General features: G+C 48.9%; 1 protein-coding gene and 1 pseudogene across 3 annotated transcripts in view; both read right to left on the bottom strand.

Moving 5' to 3' along the window:
• Positions 1 to 12,098, bottom strand: part of LOC146010010 (uncharacterized) — a 101,783-nt gene extending 89,685 nt beyond the window's left edge. Inside the window, exons 1-8 of one of the 3 annotated variants that reach the window (XM_083150770.1) lie at positions 11,908 to 12,098; positions 8,873 to 9,029; positions 8,368 to 8,553; positions 6,886 to 6,964; positions 6,686 to 6,783; positions 6,069 to 6,174; positions 5,074 to 5,171; positions 4,811 to 4,919 (exon numbers count right to left, since the gene is read on the bottom strand). In XM_083150770.1, the coding sequence (XP_083006896.1) occupies positions 4,811 to 4,919; positions 5,074 to 5,171; positions 6,069 to 6,174; positions 6,686 to 6,783; positions 6,886 to 6,964; positions 8,368 to 8,553; positions 8,873 to 8,950 (754 nt within the window). In that variant the 5' untranslated portion in view covers positions 8,951 to 9,029; positions 11,908 to 12,098. The remainder of the gene's footprint in view (positions 1 to 4,810; positions 4,920 to 5,073; positions 5,172 to 6,068; positions 6,175 to 6,685; positions 6,784 to 6,885; positions 6,965 to 8,367; positions 8,554 to 8,872; positions 9,030 to 11,907) is intronic. The other 2 variants (XM_083150771.1, XM_083150772.1) reach the window with 2 other exon arrangements.
• Positions 12,099 to 21,577: 9,479 nt separating this feature from the next.
• Positions 21,578 to 21,688, bottom strand: LOC146012789 (U2 spliceosomal RNA; annotated as a pseudogene).
• Positions 21,689 to 25,561: the final 3,873 nt, after the last annotated feature.

The following is a 25,561-nucleotide window of genomic DNA, read 5'->3' as shown; positions in this document are numbered from 1 at the left end:
CACTGTACCCTCCACACTATCAATGTACATCTTACTCTGTAACCGCTTTTTAATTAAACAAAACAATACACACCCCCTTCCACATCATATGCTCTCTATTTAACACATTGCACCTATAACTCAAGTTGCAATACAGGCCATCTTTCATACAATTCTAACCATCTTTCTCATATACAAATGTTCACAAATTAAGGGGGCGCAGGCCCTTACACCGGTGTGAAGAGCGCCCGTAGGGTGCGATGAATCACCTAGTGTGTATATAAAGACCAATACTCTTTGTAATATCTGTCTACCTGTAATGATTTTAGGACATCCAAAAAACATTAAGAACAATCTACGTCAAGTACTGAAGAAGGAGTCTCCACCTAATCAGTGTTACAGTTCAAGGGTAGAATACAATGTCCATGTGCGTATCGGTGATAATTCCAGATCCAGGCGGCTGCAGGGAGTCCCCACCAGTAAGCTAGTCAGATGACTGGTGGGAATCAGTTATTCCTGTTTTATGAAGCCATAGTGGATACTGGGATTATGGGTATGATGGGGTCTAAAGGACCTGGGCACCAAGGAGTTAACTCCTTTAGAGATGTGCAGCCCGTGGCTCCTCCTCCCCTGTCCTCAGGTTCCAGTTACTGTAACAAGCCGATGGGATGGGACATCACAAAATGGCCCCTGAGCTCACAAAGGAAGGAGATTTGTCCCCAAGGTGGGAAACCTGAGTCATGATGTGGCCAAGGGGATGGGGGACGGGCTGCAGAGTCCAAACCACCCCCTCCTGGGACCCCACCATAATGGCTCAGTAAGCGGCCTGAAAATGCCCAGTAATGTTGTGGATGCTCAGAAACAACTGAGTGCCATTGCTAGTTCTGCTGGTGCAGACTCAAGCACCGGCGGTGTGAGCTGCATTATCGGGTCTCCGCTTACCTGCTCCTCTGTCCCAGGTGCGGCTCCCGCCAAGTGCCGGGAGGTGGTCGGTGAGAGCGGCCGGCAGGTATGTCGAAAGGCCGATGGGAGAGGGCAAGGGAACAGTCAGTAGCTGTGCAGCATGCTGATGGCTCCTGATGTATGAGATACACCAGAGAGTGTGGGGAGGAGACTGGTCAGATCTCTGGGCTGGTAACACACAGTGACATGATGTGAGGGGAGAGCAGGAGTATAATAGGGGCTGATGGCTCCTGATGTATGAGATACACCAGAGAGTGTGGGGAGGAGACTGGTTAGATCTCTGGGCTGGTAACACACAGTGACATGATGTGAGGGGGAGAGCAGGAGTATAATAGGGGCTGATGGCTCCTGATGTATGAGATACACCAGAGAGTGTGGGGAGGGGACTGGTCAGATCTCTGGGCTGGTAACACACAGTGACATGATGTGAGGGGAGAGCAGGAGTATAATAGGGGCTGATGGCTCCTGATGTATGAGATACACCAGAGAGTGTGGGGAGGAGACTGGTGAGATCTCTGGGCTGGTAACACACAGTGGCATGATGTGAGAGGGGAGGTCAGGAGTATAACAAGGGCTGATGGCTCCTGATGTATGAGATACACCAGAGAGTGTGGGGAGGAGACTGGTCAGATCTCTGGGCTGGTAACACAGTGACATGATGTGAGGGGGAGAGCAGGAGTATAATAGGGGCTGATGGCTCCTGATGTAGGAGATACACCAGAGAGTGCGGGGAGGAGACTGGTCTGATCTCTGGGCTGGTAACAAAGTGACATGATGTTAGGAGGAGAGCAGGAGTATAATAGGGGCTGATGGCTGCTGATGTATGAGATACACCAGAGAGTGTGGGGAGGAGACTGGTCAGATCTCTGGGCTGGTAACACACAGTGACATGATGTGAGGGGAGAGCAGGAGTATAATAGGGGCTGATGGCTCCTGATGTATGAGATACACCAGAGAGTGTGGGGAGGAGACTGGTCAGATCTCTGGGCTGGTAACACACAGTGACATGATGTGAGGGGGAGAGCAGGAGTATAATAGGGGCTGATGGCTCCTGATGTATGAGATACACCAGAGAGTGCGGGGAGGAGACTGGTCAGATCTCTGGGCTGGTAACACACAGTGACATGATGTGAGGGGGAGAGCAGGAGCATAATAGGGGCTGATGGCTCCTGATGTAGGAGATACACCAGAGAGTGCGGGGAGGAGACTGGTCAGATCTCTGGGCTGGTAACACACAGTGACATGATGTGAGGGGGAGAGCAGGAGTATAATAGGGGCTGATGGCTCCTGATGTATGAGATACACCAGAGAGTGCGGGGAGGAGACTGGTCAGATCTCTGGGCTGGTAACACACAGTGACATGATGTGACGGGGAGAGCAGGAGTATAATAGGGGCTGATGGCTCCTGATGTATGAGATACACCAGAGAGTGCGGGGAGGAGACTGGTCAGATCTCTGGGCTGGTAACACACAGTGACATGATATAAAGGGGGAGAGCAGGAGTATAATAGGGGCTGATGGCTTCTGATGTATCAGATACACCAGAGAGTGCGGGGAGGAGACTGGTCAGATCTCTGGGCTGGTAAGACACAGTGACATGATGTGAGGGGAGAGCAGGAGTATAATAGGGGCTGATGGCTCCTGATGTATGAGATACACCAGAGAGTGCGGGGAGGAGACTGGTCAGATCTCTGGGCTGGTAACACACAGTGACATGATGTGAGGGGAGAGCAGGAGTATAATAGGGGCTGATGGCTCCTGATGTATGAGATACACCAGAGAGTGTGGGGAGGAGACTGGTCAGATCTCTGGGCTGGTAACACACAGTGACATGATGTGAGGGGGAGAGCAGGAGTATAATAGGGGCTGATGGCACCTGATGTATGAGATACACCAGAGAGTGCGGGGAGGAGACTGGTCAGATCTCTGGGCTGGTAAGACACAGTGACATGATGTGAGGGGAGAGCAGGAGTATAATAGGGGCTGATGGTACCTAATGTATGAGATACACCAGAGAGTGCGGGGAGGAGACTGGTCAGATCTCTGGTCTGGTAACACACAGTAACATGATGTAAGAGGAGAGCAGGAGTATAATAGGGGCTGATGGCTCCTGATGTATGAGATACACCAGAGAGTGCGGGGAGGAGACTGGTCAGATCTCTGGGCTGGTAAGACACAGTGACATGATGTGAGGGGAGAGCAGGAGTATAATAGGGGCTGATGGCTCCTGATGAATGAGATACACCAGAGAGTGTGGGGAGGAGACTGGTCAGATCTCTGGGCTGGTAACACACAGTGACATGATGTGAGGGGGAGAGCAGGAGTATAATAGGGGCTGATGGCTCCTGATGTATGAGATACACCAGAGAGTGTGGGGAGTAGACTGGTCAGATCTCTGGGCTGGAAACACACAGTGACATGATATGAGGGGGAGAGCAGGAGTATAATAGGGGCTGATGGCTCCTGATGTATGAGATACACCAGAGAGTGCAGGGAGGAGACTGGTCAGATCTCTGGGCTGGTAACACACAGTGACATGATGTGAGGGGAGAGCAGGAGTATAATAGGGGCTGATGGCTCCTGATGTATGAGATACACCAGAGAGTGTGGGGAGGAGACTGGTCAGATCTCTGGGCTGGTAACACACAGTGACATGATGTGAGGGGGAGAGCAGGAGTATAATAGGGGCTGATGGCTCCTGATGTATGAGATACACCAGAGAGTGTGGGGAGGAGACTGGTCAGATCTCTGGGCTGGTAACACACAGTGACATGATGTGAGGGGCAAGCAGGAGTATAATAGGGGCTGATGGCTCCTGATGTATGAGATACACCAGAGAGTGCAGGGAGGAGACTGGTCAGATCTCTGGGATGGTAACACACAGTGACATGATGTGAGGGGGAGAGCAGGGGTATAATAAGGGCTGATGGCTCCTGATGTATGAGATACACCAGAGAGTGTGAGGAGGAGACTGGTCAGATCTCTGGTAACACAGTGACAGGATGTTAGGAGGAGAGCGGGAGTATAATGGGGCTGATGGCACCTGATGTATGAGATACACCAGAGAGTGTGGGGAGGAGACTGGTCAGATCTCTGGGCTGGTAACACACAGTGACATGATGTGAGGGGGAGAGCAGGAGTATAATAGGGGCTGATGGCTCCTGATGTATGAGATACACCAGAGAGTGTGGGGAGGAGACTGGTCAGATCCCTGGTAACACAGTGACAGGATGTTAGGAGGAGAGCGGGAGTATAATAGGGGCTGATGGCACCTGATGTATGAGATACACCAGAGAGTGTGGGGAGGAGACTGGTCAGATCTCTGGGCTGGTAACACACAGTGACATGATGTGAGGGGGAGAGCAGGAGTATAATAGGGGCTGATGGCTCCTGATGTATGAGATACACCAGAGAGTGTGAGGAGGAGACTGGTCAGATCTCTGGTAACACAGTGACAGGATGTTAGGAGGAGAGCGGGAGTATAATAGGGGCTGATGGCACCTGATGTATGAGATACACCAGAGAGTGTGGGGAGGAGACTGGTCAGATCTCTGGGCTGGTAACACACAGTGACATGATGTGAGGGGAGAGCAAGAGTATAATGGGGGACTGATGGCTCCTGATGTATGCGATACACCAGAGAGTATGGGGAGGAGACTGGTCAGATCTCTGGGATGGTAACACACAGTGACATGATGTGAGGGGGGAGAGCAGGAGTATAATAAGGGCTGATGTCTCCTGACTCCCCCCATGGCAGATACATTCCCCTCATTAATCTGTACTGACAGAGGAGGGTGCAGGATAAGAGGCTGCTGTAGTGACAGAAAAAGGAGAATGTGACTCTCTGTAATAAGTGATTATTACTCACCTGAGCTGATATCTGTAGGGATTTCCTCCTCCTTACACTGCCAATAACCCCTCACATCCGTCTCCTCTTCTTCTAGATCTTCTACCTTAACATTGGTCAGATATTCACCCTAAATCGCCCCAAACAATAAGATAACACCTTTAGCCATGTATGATTTCATAACTTGAAAGTAAACAGAATATCACACACAGCTTCTCTACAGATCTTATTTTTTCCACTATAAGTTTTCAGTATCTGGAAAAAATGTGGTAAATCCCACCTACCTGATCCTCCTGTGGGGTCCTGTGAGTCTCCTCTGTGCAATCCTGGGAATACAGAGGACGGGGACATCTCTCTGGGGAATCTCTGTTACAGGGCCCATCTGTATGAGACACACAGTGACTGAGTACATGGTATATATGTGATTATCCTGGGAATACAGAGGACGGTGACATCTCTCTGGGGTATTCCTGTTACTGGCCCCATCTGTAGGACACATAGTGACTGAGGACATGGTATATATGTGATTATCCTGGGAATACAGAGGACAGGGACATCTCTCTGGGGTATCTCTGTTACTGGACCCATCTGTAGGAGACAAACAGTGACTGAGGACATGGTATATATGTGATTATCCTGGGAATACAGAGTACGGGGACATCTCTCTGGGGTATCTCTGTTACTGGCCCATCTGTAGGAGACACGCAGTGACTGAGGACATGGTATATATGTGATTATCCTGGGAATACAGAGGACGGGGACATCTCTCTGGGGTATCTCTGTTACTGGGCCCATCTGTAGGAGACACACAGTGACTGAGGACATTGTATATATGCGATTATCCTGGGAATACAGAGGACGGGGACATCTCTCTGGGGTATCTCTGTTACTGGGCCCATCTGTAGGAGACACACAGTGACTGAGGACATGGTATATATGTGAGTATCCTGGGAATACAGAGGACGGGGACATCTCTCTGGGGTATCTGTGTTACTGAGTCCATCTGTAGGAGACACGCAGTCACTGAGGACATGGTATATATCATGTTAAGTCTCTATGAGGCGGACCAGAGACATCTGTACCTACAGCTTCTGGGACGTCTGGAAGGAGAACATTACAGCAAGACGCAGCAATTCTGAGATCTGATCAATGTCTGTATCTCTGTCCTTATTTCACCATCCACTAGTACAGTCCCCAGCAGTACAGTACATTTCCATCTCTATCCTTACCAGCGTTTCCAAGTCACATGTGTGTTCTGTACTTAGTGATTATTACTCACCTGTGCTGGTGTCTGTAGGGATTTCCTCCTCCTTACACTGCTGGTCACCTCTCATATACGTCTCTTCTTCTCCCTCTTCTACCTTTACACCAGTTATTACATGAGCCTAATTAACCAAGAAAGCAATACAAATAACCTGTTCATTAAGTATATCATTAATGGAAATGAAATTGTACAAGATGTACACAGCTGCTGTACAGATCAAAGTGAAAAATCAATTTGGTGTTTAGAATTTGCTCCTATGACCTATCAGCCATCAAAGAGGGCGGGACCCACGGGAGATGCTTTGTGCTCAACCCATAATACAGGCTAGCGGTGCTGGCTATCCAATCAGCAGAGGAGGAGACTTTGCAGACATCACATCTGCTAACAGGCTCCAGTGTGGATCCCTGCAGTAGTAATCAGCGGGTGGATTTAAGGAGGACTGAGGAACATGTTAAGGGCACGTGAGGAGGTCTGAATGGTATTTAAAGGGGCTTGCGGGGAGGTCAGATAGCATGTTGATATATCTGAGGGAATGTAGAGACGTGAGGGAAGTATAAGTCACAAACCGTTGAAATATAATAGGACAAATACAATGTATTCGTAATAACTGGGAGTCTGTACATTGTACCTACCTGATGCTCTTGTGGGATAATGGAAGCCATAGTCGCACAGTCCTGGGAATACAGAGGACGGGGACATCTCTCAGGGGTATCTCTGTTACTGGGCCCATCTGTAGGAGACACGCAGTGACTGAGGACATTGGTATGCGTGATCATATGATATCAATGCATACAACACTGATCATCACTTTAGTAAATGAAAGTCTTCTTACCCAGCGAGGTCATATGCCAGTGATTGTCCATCATCACGTCCTTGTAAAGATCCTCGTTTTCTTTTAAATACTCCCCCTCCTGCATAAAGAAAAGGTAATGACATCCAGACACCTGATAGGTACCTGACACACACAATGATACAGTCATCACCCAGACACATCCCCCCGTGTTACTGTATAACGTCCCATTCCCAGCAGTCACCTCTCCTGTCACATCCCCCCGGTGTTACTGTATAATGCCCCATTCCCAGCAGTCACCTATCCTGTCACATCCCCCCGGTGTTACTGTATAATGCCCCATTCCCAGCAGTCACCTCTCCGGTCACATCCCCCCGGTGTTACTGTATAATGCCCCATTCCCAGCAGTCACCTCTCCGGTCACATCCCCGGTGTTACTGTATAACGCCCCATTCCCAGCAGTCACCTCTCCTGTCACATCCCCCCGGTGTTACTGTATAATGCCCCATTCCCAGCAGTCACCTATCCTGTCACATCCCCCCGGTGTTACTGTATAATGCCCCATTCCCAGCAGTCACCTCTCCGGTCACATCCCCCGGTGTTACTGTATAACGTCCCATTCCCAGCAGTCACCTCCCCGGTCACATCCCCCCGTGTTACTGTATAACGTCCCATTCCCAGCAGTCACCTCTCCTGTCACATCCCCCCGTGTTACTGTATAACGTCCCATTCCCAGCAGTCACCTATCCTGTCACATCCCCCCGGTGTTACTGTATAATGTCCCATTCCCAGCAGTCACCTCTCCTGTCACATCCCCCGGTGTTACTGTATAACGTCCCATTCCCAGCAGTCACCTTTCCGGTCACATCCCCCGGTGTTACTGTATAACGTCCCATTCCCAGCAGTCACCTCTCCTGTCACATCCCCCCGGTGTTACTGTATAATGTCCCATTCCCAGCAGTCACCTCTCCAGTCACATCCCCCCGGTGTTACTGTATAACGTCCCATTCCCAGCAGTCACCTCTCCGGTCACATCCCCCGGTGTTACTGTATAATGTCCCATTCCCAGCAGTCACCTCTCCGATCACATCCCCCGGTGTTACTGTATAACGCCCCATTCCCAGCAGTCACCTCTCCGGTCACATCCCCCCCCGGTGTTACTCTATAACGTCCCATTCCCAGCAGTCACCTCTCCGGTCACATCCCCGGTGTTACTGTATAATGTCCCATTCCCAGCAGTCACCTCTCCGGTCACATCCCCCCGGTGTTACTGTATAACGTCCCATTCCCAGCAGTCACCTCTCCGGTCACATCCCCCGCTGTTATTGTATAATGTCCCATTCCCAGCAGTCACCTCTCCGGTCACATCCCCCGGTGTTACTGTATAATGCTCCATTCCATTCCCAGCAGTCACCTCTCCGGTCACATCCCCCGGTGTTACTGTATAACGTCCCATTCCCAGCAGTCACCTCTCCTGTCACATCCCCCGGTGTTACTGTATAACGTCCCATTCCCAGCAGTCACCTCTCCAGTCAGCAGCTGGATGATCTTGTTGGTGAGTTCCAAGATCTTCTGGTCACTGTCTTTCTCATGTATCAGTGAGTGAGATGGAGGCACCAGGATGGGACACTGGGTCCTGCTCTGTCCTTCTGACACACGGCTACTGGATGTTAGATTCTTAACAGATGTCTTCTTCACTACTGTGTAGTCCTGGGTATTGAAAGAGACATCAATAGAAAGCTACAAAACTGCATTTTTGCAAGTAGTTGTTCTACATGTATAACGTATAACTTTCAGCTGTAGCAGACACTGACACTTCACTGACCTCCCTGGTCAGGTCCCTGTGTCAGTAATAGAGATGAGTGATGTCACTGTGATGCTCCCAGACCCCCTCACCTCCCCGGTCAGGTCCCTGTGTCAGTAAGAGAGATAAGAGTGATGTCACTGTGACGCTCCCAGACCCCCTCACCTCCCCAGTCAGGTCCTTGTGTCAGTAATAGAGATAAGAGTGATGTCACTGTGACCTCACCTCCCCAGTCAGCAGGCAGATGATCTCCAGGGTAAGGTTCAGTATCCTCTCATTTACATGACTCCTGTCCTTTTCCATCTTCAGTGATCAGTAATTTACACAGAAGCAATCCCATTCTTACTTGATTTCTAGAAAAGACTCCACGCAGCTCTTATACCTAAGAAAACATATAGTCCTCATTACAAAGTACACATGTAACATTCAAATATGAAGCATTGAGACTCCTTAGGGGCAATCACACAATGTCATATTGGTATTACATATCACTGTACCATCCCCTCTCCCCTATATAATAATACCACATATCAGCGTGTGCCGGGAGCTGCGTTATCCCCATCATATATCGCTGTACCGTCCCCTCTCCCCTATATAATAATACCACATATCAGCGTGTGCCGGGAGCTGTATAATCCCCCATCATATATCGCTGTACCGTCCCCTCTCCCCTATATAATAATACCACATATCAGCGTGTGCCGGGAGCTGTGTTATCCCCATCATATATCACTGTACCGTCCCCTCTCCCCTATATAATAACACCACATATCAGCGTGTGCCGGGAGCTGTGTTATCCCCATCATATATCGCTGTACCGTCCCCTCTCCCCTATATAATAACACCACATATCAGCGTGTGCCGGGAGCTGTGTTATCCCCCATCATATATCACTGTACCGTCCCCTCTCCCCTATATAATAACACCACATATCAGCGTGTGCCGGGAGCTGTGTTATCCCCCATCATATATCGCTGTACCGTCCCCTCTCCCCTATATAATAACACCACATATCAGCGTGTGCCGGGAGCTGTGTTATCCCCATCATATATCACTGTACCGTCCCCTCTCCCCTATATAATAACACCACATATCAGCGTGTTCCGGGAGCTGTGTTATCCCCCATCATATATCGCTGTACCGTCCCCTCTCCCCTATATAATAACACCACATATCAGCGTGTGCCGGGAGCTGTGTTATCCCCATCATATATCACTGTACCGTCCCCTCTCCCCTATATAATAACACCACATATCAGAGTGTGCCGGGAGCTGTGTTATCCCCATCATATATCACTGTACCGTCCCCTCTCCCCTATATAATAACACCACATATCAGCGTGTGCCGGGAGCTGTGTTATCCCCATCATATATCACTGTACCGTCCCCTCTCCCCTATATAATAACACCACATATCAGCGTGTGCCGGGAGCTGCGTTATCCCCCATCATATATCACTGTACCGTCCCCTCTCCCCTATATAATAACACCACATATCAGCGTGTGCCGGGAGCTGCGTTATCCCCCATCATATATCACTGTACCGTCCCCTCTCCCCTATATAATAATACCACATATCAGCGTGTGCCGGGAGCTGCGTTATCCCCCATCATATATCGCTGTACCGTCCCCTCTCCCCTATATAATAATACCACATATCAGCGTGTGCCGGGAGCTGTGTTATCCCATCATATATCACTGTACCGTCCCCTCTCCCCTATATAATAATACCACATATCACCGTGTGGCGGGAGCTGTGTTATCCCCATCATATATCACTGTACCGTCCCCTCTCCCCTATATAATAACACCACATATCAGCGTGTGCCGGGAGCTGTGTTATCCCCATCATATATCACTGTACCGTCCCCTCTCCCCTATATAATAATACCACATATCAGCCTGTGCCGGGAGCTGTGTTATCCCCATCATATATCACTGTACCGTCCCCTCTCCCCTATATAATAATACCACATATCAGCGTGTGCCGGGAGCGGTGTTATCCCATCATATATCACTGTACCGTCCCCTCTCCCCTATATAATAATACCACATATCAGCGTGTGCGGGGAGCTGTGTTATCCCATCATATATCACTGTACCGTCCCCTCTCCCCTATATAATAACACCACATATCAGCGTGTGCCGGGAGCTGTGTTATCCCCATCATATATCGCTGTACCGTCCCCTCTCCCCTATATAATAATACCACATATCAGCGTGTGCCGGGAGCTGCGTTATCCCCCATCATATATCACTGTACCGTCCCCTCTCCCCTATATAATAATACCACATATCAGCGTGTGCCGGGAGCTGTGTTATCCCCATCATATATCGCTGTACCGTCCCCTCTCCCTATATAATAATACCACATATCAGCGTGTGCCGGGAGCTGTGTTATCCCATCATATATCACTGTACCGTCCCCTCTCCCCTATATAATAACACCACATATCAGCGTGTGCCGGGAGCTGTGTTATCCCCCATCATATATCACTGTACCGTCCCCTCTCCCCTATATAATAACACCACATATCAGCGTGTGCCGGGAGCTGTGTTATCCCCATCATATATCGCTGTACCGCCCCCTCTCCCCTATATAATAATACCACATATCAGCGTGTGCCGGGAGCTGTGTTATCCCATCATATATCACTGTACCGTCCCCTCTCCCCTATATAATAACACCACATATCAGCGTGTGCCGGGAGCTGTGTTATCCCATCATATATCACTGTACCGTCCCCTCTCCCCTATATAATAACACCACATATCAGCGTGTGCCGGGAGCTGTGTTATCCCCCATCATATATCGCTGTACCGTCCCCTCTCCCCTATATAATAATACCACATATCAGCGTGTGCCGGGAGCTGCGTTATCCCCCATCATATATCGCTGTACCGTCCCCTCTCCCCTATATAATAATACCACATATCAGCGTGTGCCGGGAGCTGTGTTATCCCCATCATATATCGCTGTACCGTCCCCTCTCCCCTATATAATAATACCACATATCAGCGTGTGCCGGGAGCTGTGTTATCCCCATCATATATCACTGTACCGTCCCCTCTCCCCTATATAATAATACCACATATCAGCGTGTGCCGGGAGCTGTGTTATCCCATCATATATCGCTGTACCGTCCCCTCTCCCTATATAATAATATCACATATCAGCGTGTGCCGGGAGCTGTGTTATCCCCATCATATATCACTGTACCGTCCCCTCTCCCCTATAGGATACAGTATAGAACACGTTACCTGTGCTGCTGCTGCTGCTGCAGGACGTGTCTCCCTAATGGCGGCTGGACCCTGTACTCACGCCCCCTCTATAGCGTCAGTCGCTAATAGCCAAGGAAATGATGATACTTATGTCTAGGGAACACAAGAATATGGCCGCCGTCTATACCATCGACACTAATAAAAGCACACCCTTCTCCCCTAGTGGTGAAGCTGGGACCAATCAGAGGCAGCTTTAGCTATTTTTTATTGGTTCTTTATATATCACGCCTGCTGATTGGCTAGTCCCAGCGTCAATTATTAACTAGTCCGAGGATGAGGCGACAGCAGAAACACAACTGACAGTGGGTGGGAGGAGCCGCCTCTGAAACTGGGCCAACTGATTGGATAAAGCGGAATGTGGGGGAGGAGACAGGTGAGGGCAGGGTCATTGACAGGAGAGGCAGTAACTATAGCTACAGGGAGAGACAGCCAGAGCCAATGAGGAGACATCTCCCTATAGTCACTGACTGTCACCCAGTGTCCAGCAGCTCAGCCGACCTCACGCCCCTGGCCCTGTCAGAGGCAGCAGTGATGGAAGCTGAGCTGGGATTGGGGTAGATGTGACCAAAGGATTGGGAGTGAGGGTCAGTCACATAGCTAAATTAGGCATTGCCAGATGCAGCAGGGTATTATGGGTATAGACAGCCTGCACAGAGAAGGAAGGAACTGAGGGGGACACTGGCATATTTATAATGGATGCAGTGTGGGTACACTGTAACACCCTGCACCCATTTTTTGTATACTTACCGCTTCGGTGTCCTGAGTCGATGGCAGCAGCGCTGCAGCAATCACAGGGAAAATGGCTCCACGGCCACTTGTGCATGCGCAGCTAAGAAACTGGCGTGAAGTTGGCGGCCGCGCCATTTTCTCTTTCAATGGTCCTGGTGACACAGCTCAACACTGGATGTAGGAGGGTCCGAAGGAGCCAGGCACCTATCCTAAAGTTTTAGAGGGTAGGCTCCTCCCCTACTGCATCCCTGGACTCTCCAGTTCGTGTTAGGTGCCCACTGGAGTGGGTGCTATTCTAAAGGGCTGCAGGAGCAGCCGAAGAATTAGAGTAGTTAGGGGATTTTTATTATTTTATTAACTTTTACCCTAGCTAGGTAGGCACAGTGTGAGGATTCTCATAGTGAATCCTCACACTGCTTGCGCAGCAGGAGCTGACAGAAGCGCGTCCTGTCAGCTCACTGTGCACAGGGGAGACACTGTCTGGTCTCCCTGTGCAGCGCTTATAGCCTTTTCTAAAAGGCTGCCTGGGCTCCGGAGTACCCTGAAACCGGCTCCACGTTTAGGTGGGGATCATGGGGGACAGGCGCTCCGTGATGGCGGCGGCCATTTTATGCGGAGCTTACACGCTGAGCTCCTAGATGAGAGGACAGCAGCGTTGTGACAGGCATGTTCCAAGTGATCCCCATTTGAGGGGGAGACACTGGAACTAGGAAATCCTACCTAAGCAGCGGCTTGCTGGGGGTGGTTGGCGCCAAAAGGTCACGGACCCCGCAGCAGCAGGGACCTGTGGTCTCTTCCTTCACTCTGACTTTGGCGCCTTTCAGAACGCTTGCAGCGGAGCTGAGCTGGCTTACTGATCCTGGCAGAGTGACTTGGATTTCCTGGGCATCGCTTCCCCGCAGTTGAAACCAACAGACAGATAAGTGACTGGGTGCATTGCTCTGTATAAACGCTTGTACATTGTTTGCACTGTGTATACTGATAGATATACATTTATCACTTGCATCATGTCTGAGCATCAGGCTGTGGTTTTGGGGGAGGGAGCCCTTAATGCACTGAGCGCGTGCAATGTTTGCACACAAAAATTTGTCCCTGAGCAGATGGCCAAGGGGGGCTTATGTATTACTTGCGCTGATGTGAGACCCATGGGCAGTGATCCCCATAGGGCAGAGCATATGGAACCTGCGTGGGCCAGGGCCCTAGGCAGGTCAGTAAACGCTTTGGTGCAGCTTTTGGACAGGCAGAGTGATGGGCTGGTAGAATCACAGAGACCTATGCCATCATCTCAGCAGTCGTCTGGCTCCTTGCCTCTTACCCAGGCAGATCCTGCACTTATCCAGGTGATGCAGGATACTGCAAAAGGCATTAACAGGTTCAGTGAAATGCTGGACAAAATGGATGATGTGGCAGGGACCCCTAGAAGGTCTTATGCTTTAACTACTGTGGTAGATGAAGAGGAAGGAGAGTATACTGACATCCCCTGGGATCAGGGTGATGATTTGGAAGAGAACTCTGCTGCTGGTATAGAGGATCTCATTGTAGCTGTGAAGCAGGCTTTAAAGCTGACTGTGGAGGATAAGACTCCTGTTAAAGGTGTTTTTAAGCGACAGCGGAAGGAGGCTGTTACTTTTCCTTCAGATGAGGGGTTACAGGAATTGTTAGAAGGGGCTTGGAAAACTGATAAGAGGCTTCAGATGCCAAAACGATTCCTTAATCTGTACCCCATGCCAGAGTCTCATGCGGAGCTCTGGGAAAGGGTCCCAGTTGTGGACGCTTCAGTGGCACGTTTGTCCAAGGCTACTGTATTACCAGTACAAGGCGGTGCAGCTTTTAAAGATTCTGTGGATAAAAAGCTGGAGGGAAACCTCAAGGCTATCTTTGAAGGGGTGGGGTTTACCTTACGACCCCTTATTGCTTCAGCCTGGGTTTCTAAGGCCATGATAGAGTGGGCTGGTGAATTATGCACCATGCTGCAGGCTGACCCGGGTGCATTACTGCTTGCAGAAAAGATTAAGGCAGCAGCAGAATATGCAGTTGAAGCAGAGGAGGAAGCTATTAAAATGGCAACCAGAGTGTCCACAGTCTCCATTAATGCCAGGAGAGTGCTTTGGCTTAAAGCCTGGGAAGCAGACAATGAGTCCAAGAAGGCTCTGGAAACATTAGCCTTCAAAGGAAAGGTACTCTTTGGTACCGAATTAGAGGAGATTATAAAACAGGCCACAGGCGGCAAAAGTACATTCCTGCCGGCCTCCTCAGCAAAGCAGACATCCAGATTTTCTGCTTTTAAGCCGTCCTTTCGGCCCTCCCCTAGAGGTGGTGCGTCCTTTCGAGGACAGTCTTTCAGGGGAAGGTTTCAGCCCTCTAGAGGCAAGACACAAAAGTCAAAATTTGGCTCTTTTCACAAGAAGCCTGCCAATAAAGGAGAGGATAAACCCTCTGCATGACTGTCAGGGGCTTTGCCCGACAGTGACAAAAGTGGGCGGGCGTCTCACACACTTCAGGGACGCTTGGGCTTCTCTAGGCCAGGATGCCTGGGTGCTAGACATCATAACACAGGGTTACAAAATCCCTTTCAGAGGGCCACCTCCGAAGAGGTTCATTCCCACATCCTTACCAAAGGAGGCACGGCTGCGTACAGCTCTTGTGAGAGCAGCGCACTCCCTTTTGGAAAAAGGGGTGGTTACACTAGTCCCCAAGACAGAGTGGAAGAAAGGCTTTTACTCCACGCTGTTCCTGGTGCCCAAACCAGACGGGTCTTTCAGACCAATACTAAATTTGAAGTCTCTAAATGTTCATTTATGGGTAGACCATTTCAAAATGGAGTCTCTACGGTCAGTACTCCTGAGTCTGGACCAGGGAGAATTTTTGGCGTCCATGGATGTCCAGGACGCATATTTGCACGTTCCTATACACCCGGAGCATCAGACCTTGTTGAGGTTTGCCATAGGAGACCTGCATTTACAATTCCGGGCGTTACCCTTTGGGCTAGCAACCGCGCCAAGGGTATTCACAAAGATAATGTCAGTAATGGCAGCGGTGCTGAGGCTCAGGGGAATCACAGTAATACCCTATTTGGACGATCTCCTGTTCAAAGCAGAGTCAGCAGCCATGCTGCAGAGTCACTTGGCAGAGGCCATCAGTTTTTTGCAGGCTCACGGCTGGATTTTAAATTTGCAAAAATCTCAGTTGGTACCGTCACAAAGGCTCCAATTCTTGGGAGTCATACTGGACACCCATCTTCATCGGGTATTCCTCCCGGAGGTAAAGACCAGGGATCTGGTCACCCTAGTCCAGGAGATTCTCAGGGCTCAGAGCATTTCAGTATGGAGGTGCCTCAAGCTCCTGGGGAAGATGGTGGCGTCATTCGAGACGCTTCAGTTTGCCAGGTTCCACTCTCGGAGGTTCCAATGGAACATTTTGTCAGCCTGGTCAGGAAACACTTTGACCATGAAATCCGAGATGATAGTGCTGTCTTCGGACACCCGAGAATCCTTGAAATGGTGGACAGAAGTAGATTCCCTTCAGTGGGGTCGGTCATTACAGACCTGGGACTGGTTGATAGTAACTACCGACGCCAGTCTCAGGGGCTGGGGGGCAATAGCCCTGGATCTCAGGCTTCAGGGCCTGTGGACGGCAGAGGAATCAGCGTTACCAATCAACATCTTGGAGCTGTCTGGAAAGTGATTTCCTTGGCGGGAGACAGGTTACAGAACCTCCCTTTGAGGATTCAGACCGACAATGCCACAGCTGTGGCGTATCTGAATCACCAGGGAGGTACACGCAGCAGATTGGCCATGTGGGAGGTATCCAGAATCTTCCTATGGGCGGAACAGAATGTTCCAGCTGTATCGGCTATATTCATCCCAGGAATAGAGAATATAGAAGCCGACTTCCTGAGCAGGGAGGAGCTCAAGGAAGGGGAATGGAGCTTACACCCTCAGGTGTTTCAACAAATCACCTCGATGTGGGGGAACTCCGGATGTGGACCTGATGGCATCCAGGATCAACCGTCAAGTGCCCAGGTTCTATGCCAGAACAAGGGATCCACTAGCGGAGGCAGTGGATGCCATGACTATTCACTGGCAGGGAGATCTCCTTTATGCATTCCCACCAGTACCAATGTTACCGAGACTTCTGAAGAAAATACAGGGGCAGAAGGTTCCAGTGATCTTAGTGGCCCCAGATTGGCCAAGGAGATCCTGGTACTCGAGGCTTCAGAGGTTGTCTGTGGACTCATGGCGTCTACCTCTGAGACCAGACCTTCTAAGACAAGGCCCGTTCAATCACCTGGATTCAGATCGATTGATTTTGACGGCCTGGCTATTGAAACCACCATTTTGAAAAGAAAAGGGTTTTCTGAGGCAGTAGTACAGACGATGATAAAAGCCAGAAAAGCTGTATCTTCGGCAAATTATTGTAGAGTCTGGAAGACTTACATTCGATGGTGTGAGAGAAGAAAGGCTCATACATCTCATTTTAAGCTATCAAGAATGATGGAATTTTTACAAGATGGTTTTTCATCGGGCCTAAGCCTTCAGTCACTGAAGGTACAGATTTCGGCCTTGTCCATCTATTTCCAGAAAAAGATAGCCATTTTGCCGGAAATTCAAACCTTTTTACAAGGAGTATCCAGGTTGAAACCTCCATACAAGCAACCAGTAGCACCTTGGGATCTATCACTGGTTTTGGAATGCCTTCAAAAGGCACCTTTTGAACCTTTAAGGTCGGCTGACTTTAAGTTTCTCACGTGGAAGCTAGTGTTTTTGTTAGCAGTAGCATCTGCTAAAAGAGTTTCAGAATTGGGAGCTTTGTCATGTAAATCTCCCTTCTTAATTTTTCATGATGACAGGGCTGTTTTAAGAACAGTGCCTCAGTTTTTACCGAAGGTGGTATCTACCTTCCATTTAAATCAGGAGATAGTTCTACCTGTGTTTCAACCCCCAGAGGGGTCTAAGAAAAGGGACAAGTTGAGAACTTTGGATGTTGTGCGTGCCTTACGCATATATGTGGACAGAGTGAAGAGTGTCAGGAAGACTGACACATTGTTGGTATTGTACGACGTACACAAAATTGGTTGGCCTGCATCTAAGCAGACTATTGCTAGGTGGTTGCGGTCTGTGATAGCCTTTGCATACACCAAAGTGGGTAGACCAGTACCGGCCAAAATAAATGCGCATACCACCAGGTCAGTTGCCACCTCTTGGGCGGTTCGACATGGGGCCACAGCTGAGCAGGTTTGCAGAGCTGCCACTTGGTCATCTGTTCACACATTTGCCAAATTCTATAGATTCCACGAGTTCGCGTCGGAGGACGCATCATTCGGGCGAGCAGTGCTGAGAGCTGCAGACCTGAGCGTACCCTCCCAAAGGACCGGCTCTGGAACGTCCCAGTGTTGAGCTGTGTCACCAGGACCATTGAAAGAGAAAAAGGGATTTTTGTAAGAACTTACCGTTCGAATCCCTTTCTCTGATATGGTCCTGGTGACACAGCGATCCCTCCCTTACGCTCAGTAAGTATGCCAGAAGTTTCATGATGTTCATGTTAAAATGGTTAAAAGTTAACAGTTTTCTGTTATAAAATGTGCATATAATATGTGCAGGCGTTTGTACTGAGTTATGTATTCCAGTGGCTTTGAAAGATTGAACTGAAGAGTCCAGGGATGCAGTAGGGGAGGAGCCTACCCTCTAAAGCTTTAGGATAGGTGCCTGGCTCCTTCGGACCCTCCTACATCCAGTGTTGAGCTGTGTCACCAGGACCATATCAGAGAAAGGGATTAGAACGGTAAGTTCTTACAAAAATCCCTTTTTCCCAGAGATCGGCGCTCGTGCACATCAGAGTCTGAGACATGGCTGCAGAATAGAGAGGAGGGGGCTGGGAGCAATTAAAAGATCAACAGTGGCTAGTAGTTAATAGGTCAAAACAGGGGATACGGTCATTGGGTCCCACCAAGTAGGTCGACAAGCATTAGGTCGACACCACTAGTCGACATGGGTTAGGTCATTATGTTGACATGTTGTTTTTTCTATGGCAAAAAAGTGCAACTACCATCTATAGTGTAAAACTGTAATGCTTGACCATCGATAGTTTTACATATCGATGGTCATCTATCATGTTTCAGTGATTGGCCGGTGGGCCAATCAAAGCACATGGATGGGGCTTCGCGGGTGCCGGGGGCGGAGCTATGCTCCGTTTCCCGGCACTGATAAAAAAAAAAAAAGAGAAGAAAAACCTCGGGTTTGCTGTGCCATCGATGTAGGGAAACCATCAGGTTCTCCCCCATCGTTGGTAAAAGTATTCGACATCGGCCATCAACCATCGATGATTTTGAATCATCGATGGTCGATGGCCATCCCTAATGTCGACTTAATGACTGTCTAACAACTTGCTGGTGACCAACTGATCCACACCCACACACAGAATGTCGACATTGACAAAACATTGATGTGGAAACTGTCGACACAGGAAAAGGTTTTTGCATTTTTGTCTGTGTCGACATGGACATTATTGACCAAAAACAAATAGAAAAATGTGAAAAGTGACAAACGTGAGAGGGAAAAGAAATAAATAATAAAGAGACCTCAGCCAGAAGGCCGGGGTGGGGGTGGGAAACATTGTCCTACCCCAGCCAAAAGGCCCGGGGTAAGGACATACATTTATTTATTACCAGTTTCTTATATAGCGCACACATATTCCGCAGCGCTGTACAGAGGATATTTGTACAATCACATCAGTCGCTGCCCCAGTGGAGCTTACAATCTATATTCCCTACCACATGTACATGCACACACAGACATTCTAGGGTTCATTTGTTGGGAGCCAATTAACCTACCAGTATATTTTTGGATTGTGGGAGGAAACCGGAGTACCCAGAGGAAACCCATGCAAGTACGGGGAGAATATACAAACATGAAGCGCTAACCTAAAGGGAGAGTGCGCGGTGCAGGTGCCATACTAGTGCATAGTGACATGGGGATCACCAGTGCAGGGTTCAGGCAGTGGCAAACGCAGGATTTTCAGAAGGGGGTTTCCAGAGGGGTGGAGCAAAGCACGGAGATGGACACTTAGGTGACCCAGTATATGCCGGGTCAGTTAAAGTATTATAGGTAGACCAAATGTATATAAATAATAATAATAATAATAATAATAATAAATATATATATTATACACACACACACACACACACACGGGCATCAACAGCAGTGTAGACCCCTGGGCATAGCAATGTATTGGGGCCCCTACCGATCCTCCAGCGGTAGGGGTGGGGGAAGCTTTGATGTCCCGCGGGTGGTAGGGGGTAATATATCAACCGCTCAGCATCTAGGGCCTGGATCAGTAAATTCCACTAATTACACCTTTACTGCAGAGATGGTGGGAGATGGGGTGGGAGAAGGGGGCATTGGGCTGAATGAAGGGGCCCTGATACATAACTTCCAAGGTGGTAGAGGATGTTTAATATGCAGAGGAGGGGTGTATAGTGGAGTGGGCTTATTATTCATAATTTTCTGGTGGGAGGACAGCTTGCTTGACTGCAGATATCTTCAGTTCCCAGAAATAGATTTCTTAGATTTTAATGGAATTAAAAACTAGATAATCCCACCTACCAAATGTTATTGGGGACTAGGGGATCAGAGTTCAGGAGGCAGAGCAATCTGCCAAGGAGTATATAAAACTACATACCAGGTGTGTGGAGCTGGAGCAGTAACCAGCTGCTGGAAGGCTGGGTACTTCTTTACTTTCACGGCGCCACTCTAGATAGGACAGATAGGATACTAGATAGGATACGATTTGTATGCGATTTGACATAAGATATCGCATAAGATATAGGATAGGACAGATAGGACAGATAGGATACTAGATAGGATATGATTTTGTATGCTATTTGACATAAGATATCGCATAAGATATAGGATAAGATTTACTATCCATTTCATTACCCCACTATCCACTAGGGCGTGGAGTTGATTTTATATAGCGTGGTGAGCGCAGCGAGCCACCGAGCCCGAAGCGTGGCGAGCGCAGCGAGCCCCGCGAGGGGACACGGATGTTGTTTGAAAGCAAGTCCCCAATATCGCATGCCATTTGCATGCAATTCCATAAAATACATTCCGTGTCCCCTCGCGGGGCTCGCTGCGCTCGCCACGCTTCGGGCTCGGTGGCTCGCTGCGCTCACCACGCTATATAAAATCAACTCCACGCCCTAGTGGATAGTGGGGTAATGAAATGGATAGTAAATCTTATCCTATATCTTATGCGATATCTTATGTCAAATAGCATACAAATCGTATCCTATCTAGTATCCTATCTGTCCTATCTGTCCTATCTAGTGGCGCCGTGAAAGTAAAGAAGTACCGAAGGCTGATATCTCTGGTTCTGGGCACAGTAGAGACAAGCTACTAGTATCCCTCAAATGGGGGAGAGTCCCAGCTTTTGGAATATATCCTCAGAAAAACTCTACGTCAGACAGAAACTGAAATATCTGACTGGGAAGAGCAATTAACAGGCTTGGATGGGGACCACTGCTTTGAAGTCAGATATCTCCGGTTCCCAAGGGCCGATTTTTAAAATTCTTATACCCATGGAAAGAGGGGACCCTCAGCTTTCAGCCTAGACTCCTGGAGGGGTTTCTGGGTACTCAGAAACCCCCCCTGCGTGCGCTACTGTTCAGGCACCCCCGAGTTTCCCCGGGGGCACAGTGCAGCCTCGGGCTCCAGGCAGCCGGCAAGTCAGCTTCCAACCAAGTGTTTCTCTGCTCCCATCTAGGGCACTTTCCCGTCCCCAGCATGGGATGGATACTCCACCGGGCTTTTCCATAGACTCCCTGGAGGGTTGAGGCCCCCTCGGAAGAGCAATCTACTCAATCCCAGTGTTCTCGCATCCCAAGGTTAAGGTACTAAGCTGGGCGTTTCACTGACTCCCCATCAGAGGCTATTAACCTCTGGAATGGGAGCAATCTACTCAGTGTCAGCATTTCTGCACTCCTTGATAAGAACAGATATTACACTTGATCTTAGCCAAAAGGTAGAGAAGGAAAACTGTTGAGCCACCTACTCACTTAACCACTTGAGTGGTATGCTTCCGGAATTCGGGATTGAAAAATGCTCAATCCCGGGATCCCGGGATTGGCTACCCTAGTTCCACGATAATTGCAGAACAGATCCTCTGTCCCAGTGCAAGCAATGAAGTAACCAGCCCACTATACATTATAGAAATGTCCATTATTTTTGCAGCTCTTCGAATTGGCAGGACAAAATGTGTATGAGGGTTATTTTAAGATACATCCCTTAGTAAATTCTATGCTTGGTCCTTGGCGTGTGGGTGTGTGTATTACAGGGTCAGAGTGCAACACAGTGTAACATCACCATGCCAGCAGTAGGTCTCTCTCTCTCCCCCAGGGGCAAACGCAGGATTTTCAGAAGGGGGTTTCCAGAGGGGCAGAGCAAAGCACGGAGATGGACACTTAGGTGACCCAGTATATGCCGGGTCAGTTAAAGTATTATAGATAGACCAAATGTATATAACTAATAATAATAATAATAATAATATATATATATATATATATATATATATATATATACACATAACAGCAGAGTAGACCCCTGGGCATAGCAATGTATTGGGGCCCCTACCTATCCTCCAGCGGTTAGGGTGGGCGGTGCTTTGAGCGGAAGCTTTGATGTCCTGCGGATGGTAGGGGGTATTATATCAACCGCTCAGCATGTAGGGCTCAGTAATTTCCACTAATTACCCCTTTACTGCACAGATGGTGGGAGATGAGGTGGGAGATGAGGTGGGAGAAGGGGGCATTGGGCTGAATGAAGGGGTCCCAATACATAACTTCCAGGGTGGTAGAGGATGTTTAATACGCAGAGGAGGGTTGTATAGTGGAGTGGGCTTATTATTCATAATTTTCTGGTGGGAGGACAACTTGCTTGACTGCAGACATCTCCAGTTCCCGGAAATAGATTTCTTAGCTTTTAATGGAATTAAAAACTAGAGAATCCCACCTACCAAATGGTATTGGGGACTAGGGGATCAGAGTTCAGGAGGCAGAGCAATCTGCCAACGAGAATATAAAATTACATACCAGGTGTGTGGAGCTGGAGCAGTAACCAGCTGCTGGAAGGCTGATATTTCTGGTTCTGGGCACAGTAGAGACCGGCTTCTAGTGTTTCTCAAAGGGGGAGAGTCCCAGCTTTTGGAATATACCCTCAGAAAAACTCTAAGGGTGCATACACACTGTACAATTTTTTTGACCAATTTGGTTGAAACACATTTCCATTGAACCCAGTGTCCTGGACTAAAGATGTTGACTAAAGATATTGACGACAGACGAAAGAAGAAAGATCTAGCTACAGTTTATAGGTTCTTTTTGAAAGATATTCAAATTGAGCTGCATGCACAGTTGACGAACAATCTTGATAAACAACTGGCGGGTATGCGCATCATCATTCATCGTTTGTTTGTTGACAATATCTTTTGTCAACATCTTTCATCCAGGACACTGGGTTCAATGGAAATGTCTTTCAACCAAATTGGTCAAAAAAATTGTACAGTGTGTATGCACCTTAAGTCAGACAGAACCTGAAATATCTGACTGGGAAGTGCAATTAACAGGCTTGGATGGGGACCACTGCTTTAAAGTCGGATATCTCCGGTTCCCCATGGCCGATTTTAAAAATTCTTGTACCTATGGAAAGAGAGGACCCTTAGCTTTCAGACTAGGGTCCTCAGATTCCTGGGGGGGTTTCTGGGTACTCAGAAACCCCCCCTGCGTGCGCTACTGCTCTCCCCGGCTGCAGCAGTGACAGGGCTGGATGTGTGCACTGTATAATACATACATACTCAGGCTGCACATTGTACACATCACTACTGGCAGGAGTCTCTTGCCCCTCTTGCCCCTCAACTCCGGGCGGAGTTGTGGAGGCTTGTATGGCAGGCGGTGGCTGGAGCAGGGTCGAGGAGCGATGATGCGAGACTATGGGAGGGCGGTCAAAGCGACTGGGAGGCCTGCGCAGCGTGACCTCTGACCATCACGCTGTGCAGAGAGAGCAGGCCGGGCACAGGGAACAGTCGGGCAGTGCCTGAGTGAGCGCTCAGACGCTGCCGACATTATCCCGGAATCCCGGGATTGGAAACTCCAATCCCGGGATTGAAATCCCAGTGTTTTTGGGGCCAAATTCCGGGATCCCACCAATCTCTATCACAGGATTGGCCACTCTATCCCCCACCACCACCTCCTTTCAGCATCCCCTCAACTCCGGTGATCGTACGCCGGAACTCGGGATGTTCGGGGTGGCATGGGGGGGACTCGGGAGCGCTCAGGAGTTCAGGAGCTCAAGTCCTCCTGAGCCGCCGCGAACATCCCCGAGCCTGCCACGTACGTCACTGCTGACTGTGACAGGCGGCTGGGGCAGCGGCGGCAGGGAAGCTCCGGCGTACAAACACCGGAGTGGAGGTGAGGGGGGCCTTCCTGCGTCCTGTGTTGGGTTTTGCTGGGGCAGGACAAACCTGTGTATCCTGCCCCAGCAAGACCCACCACTCAAGGGATTAAAGCGCCCCCTGGAGGGGAAGACACATCGTAAACCCTGTATCTCCTACTATATGGCAGGGCCTGCTTTGCCTGTCCAGTGCGGAGAGGCACATCCGCATCCCTGCGGCAGCAGCAGAATGTATTCATGCCAAATTTGAAGAGGAAGAGCGTTAATAAGTGTAGAATATGGGTGGGTTATTTATTATATAACTGAAACATCTGTCCACACCTGGCAATTTATCCATCCAATCAGGAACTGGTAACTATTGGTTACACCTTATGCAAATGCAGTGAAATGGCTTTTTTATAATCTTTTTATTGAAGTATTGCATGCATGCAAACTATTGTTTTTTTATTATAATTTTGTGTGTTTATACTGTGTTTTTTCGTGGTATTTGTGTAATAAACTGTTTTAGCGTACAGAAGGCGCCCACTGGTTCTTTTTTCTTTGTTCCTGTACTACAACACATTACAGCGCGTGGTGCTGAAGCTGCCCCCGGTCATCTCCTGTAGTGTCTTCCAAGACTGGGACACACGTCATGTGATCTCGCTCAATCTAGCCCCACAGTGCTCCTAGCGGAGGCGGCGTTCCGTCAGCATTGGCGGAGATGGAAACTGCGCCGTCTCCCAGCTCCCATGGTGCCATTCAAAAGGTCGACTTTTTCATGTTTTGACCGTGTCGTCCTTTTGGGGTAGTCTCTAGTCACCGTAGATCTATCAACCTAGTCACTGTAGATCTATCAACCGGAACCATTCTATATTGTGTATTTCTACATGGTATAATGTATATCCCCACATGATACATGACATTTACCACACGCCTACAGGATACATGACACGCGTTGTCGACATGCATTGGGTCGACAGCATAAGGTTGACCTGAATTTTTCACGTTTTTTGTTTTGCCGACATGTGCCGACAGGCGGAATTTCATGCCCTGCCATCCACTTTAGAATGGTGGGACAATAAAATAGTGCTTAAAGCATGGCAAGCGTAGTGAGCCATGCCAGGGGACGTGGTACACTTTTACTGTGTCCATGTTGACTGTGTCGACATTTGGGACAAAAACACATGCTTACATTATACCACATCTCTGCAGGTAATGTGACACAGGTTACAGTACCACATGGGGGTGGGGGGGTGGCTGTGTCACACTCTGCCCTAAGGGCGTGTCTAGAATCACATGTGGGTGTGTCTATGCTAATATGTTTGTTTTTGCCAGTTATTTCTATATTACATATACAGTAACAATCTATTTTGGGAAGTTTTGAAAGTATTGGGTTTCTTAGTTGCATGTGATATTTCGCTATGATTTTTATTTTTTTCTCCTCCAGCGCAGCAACGCACTCATACATGATGTCTATGCAATAAATT

This window comes from Crinia signifera, chromosome 6 (genome assembly GCF_055691185.1).
Source record: "Crinia signifera chromosome 6, ASM5569118v1, whole genome shotgun sequence".
Lineage (NCBI taxonomy): Eukaryota > Metazoa > Chordata > Amphibia > Anura > Myobatrachidae > Crinia > Crinia signifera.
The sequence above is the reverse complement of the archived record's forward strand: the minus strand, read 5'-3'. Positions and strand labels throughout refer to the sequence as shown.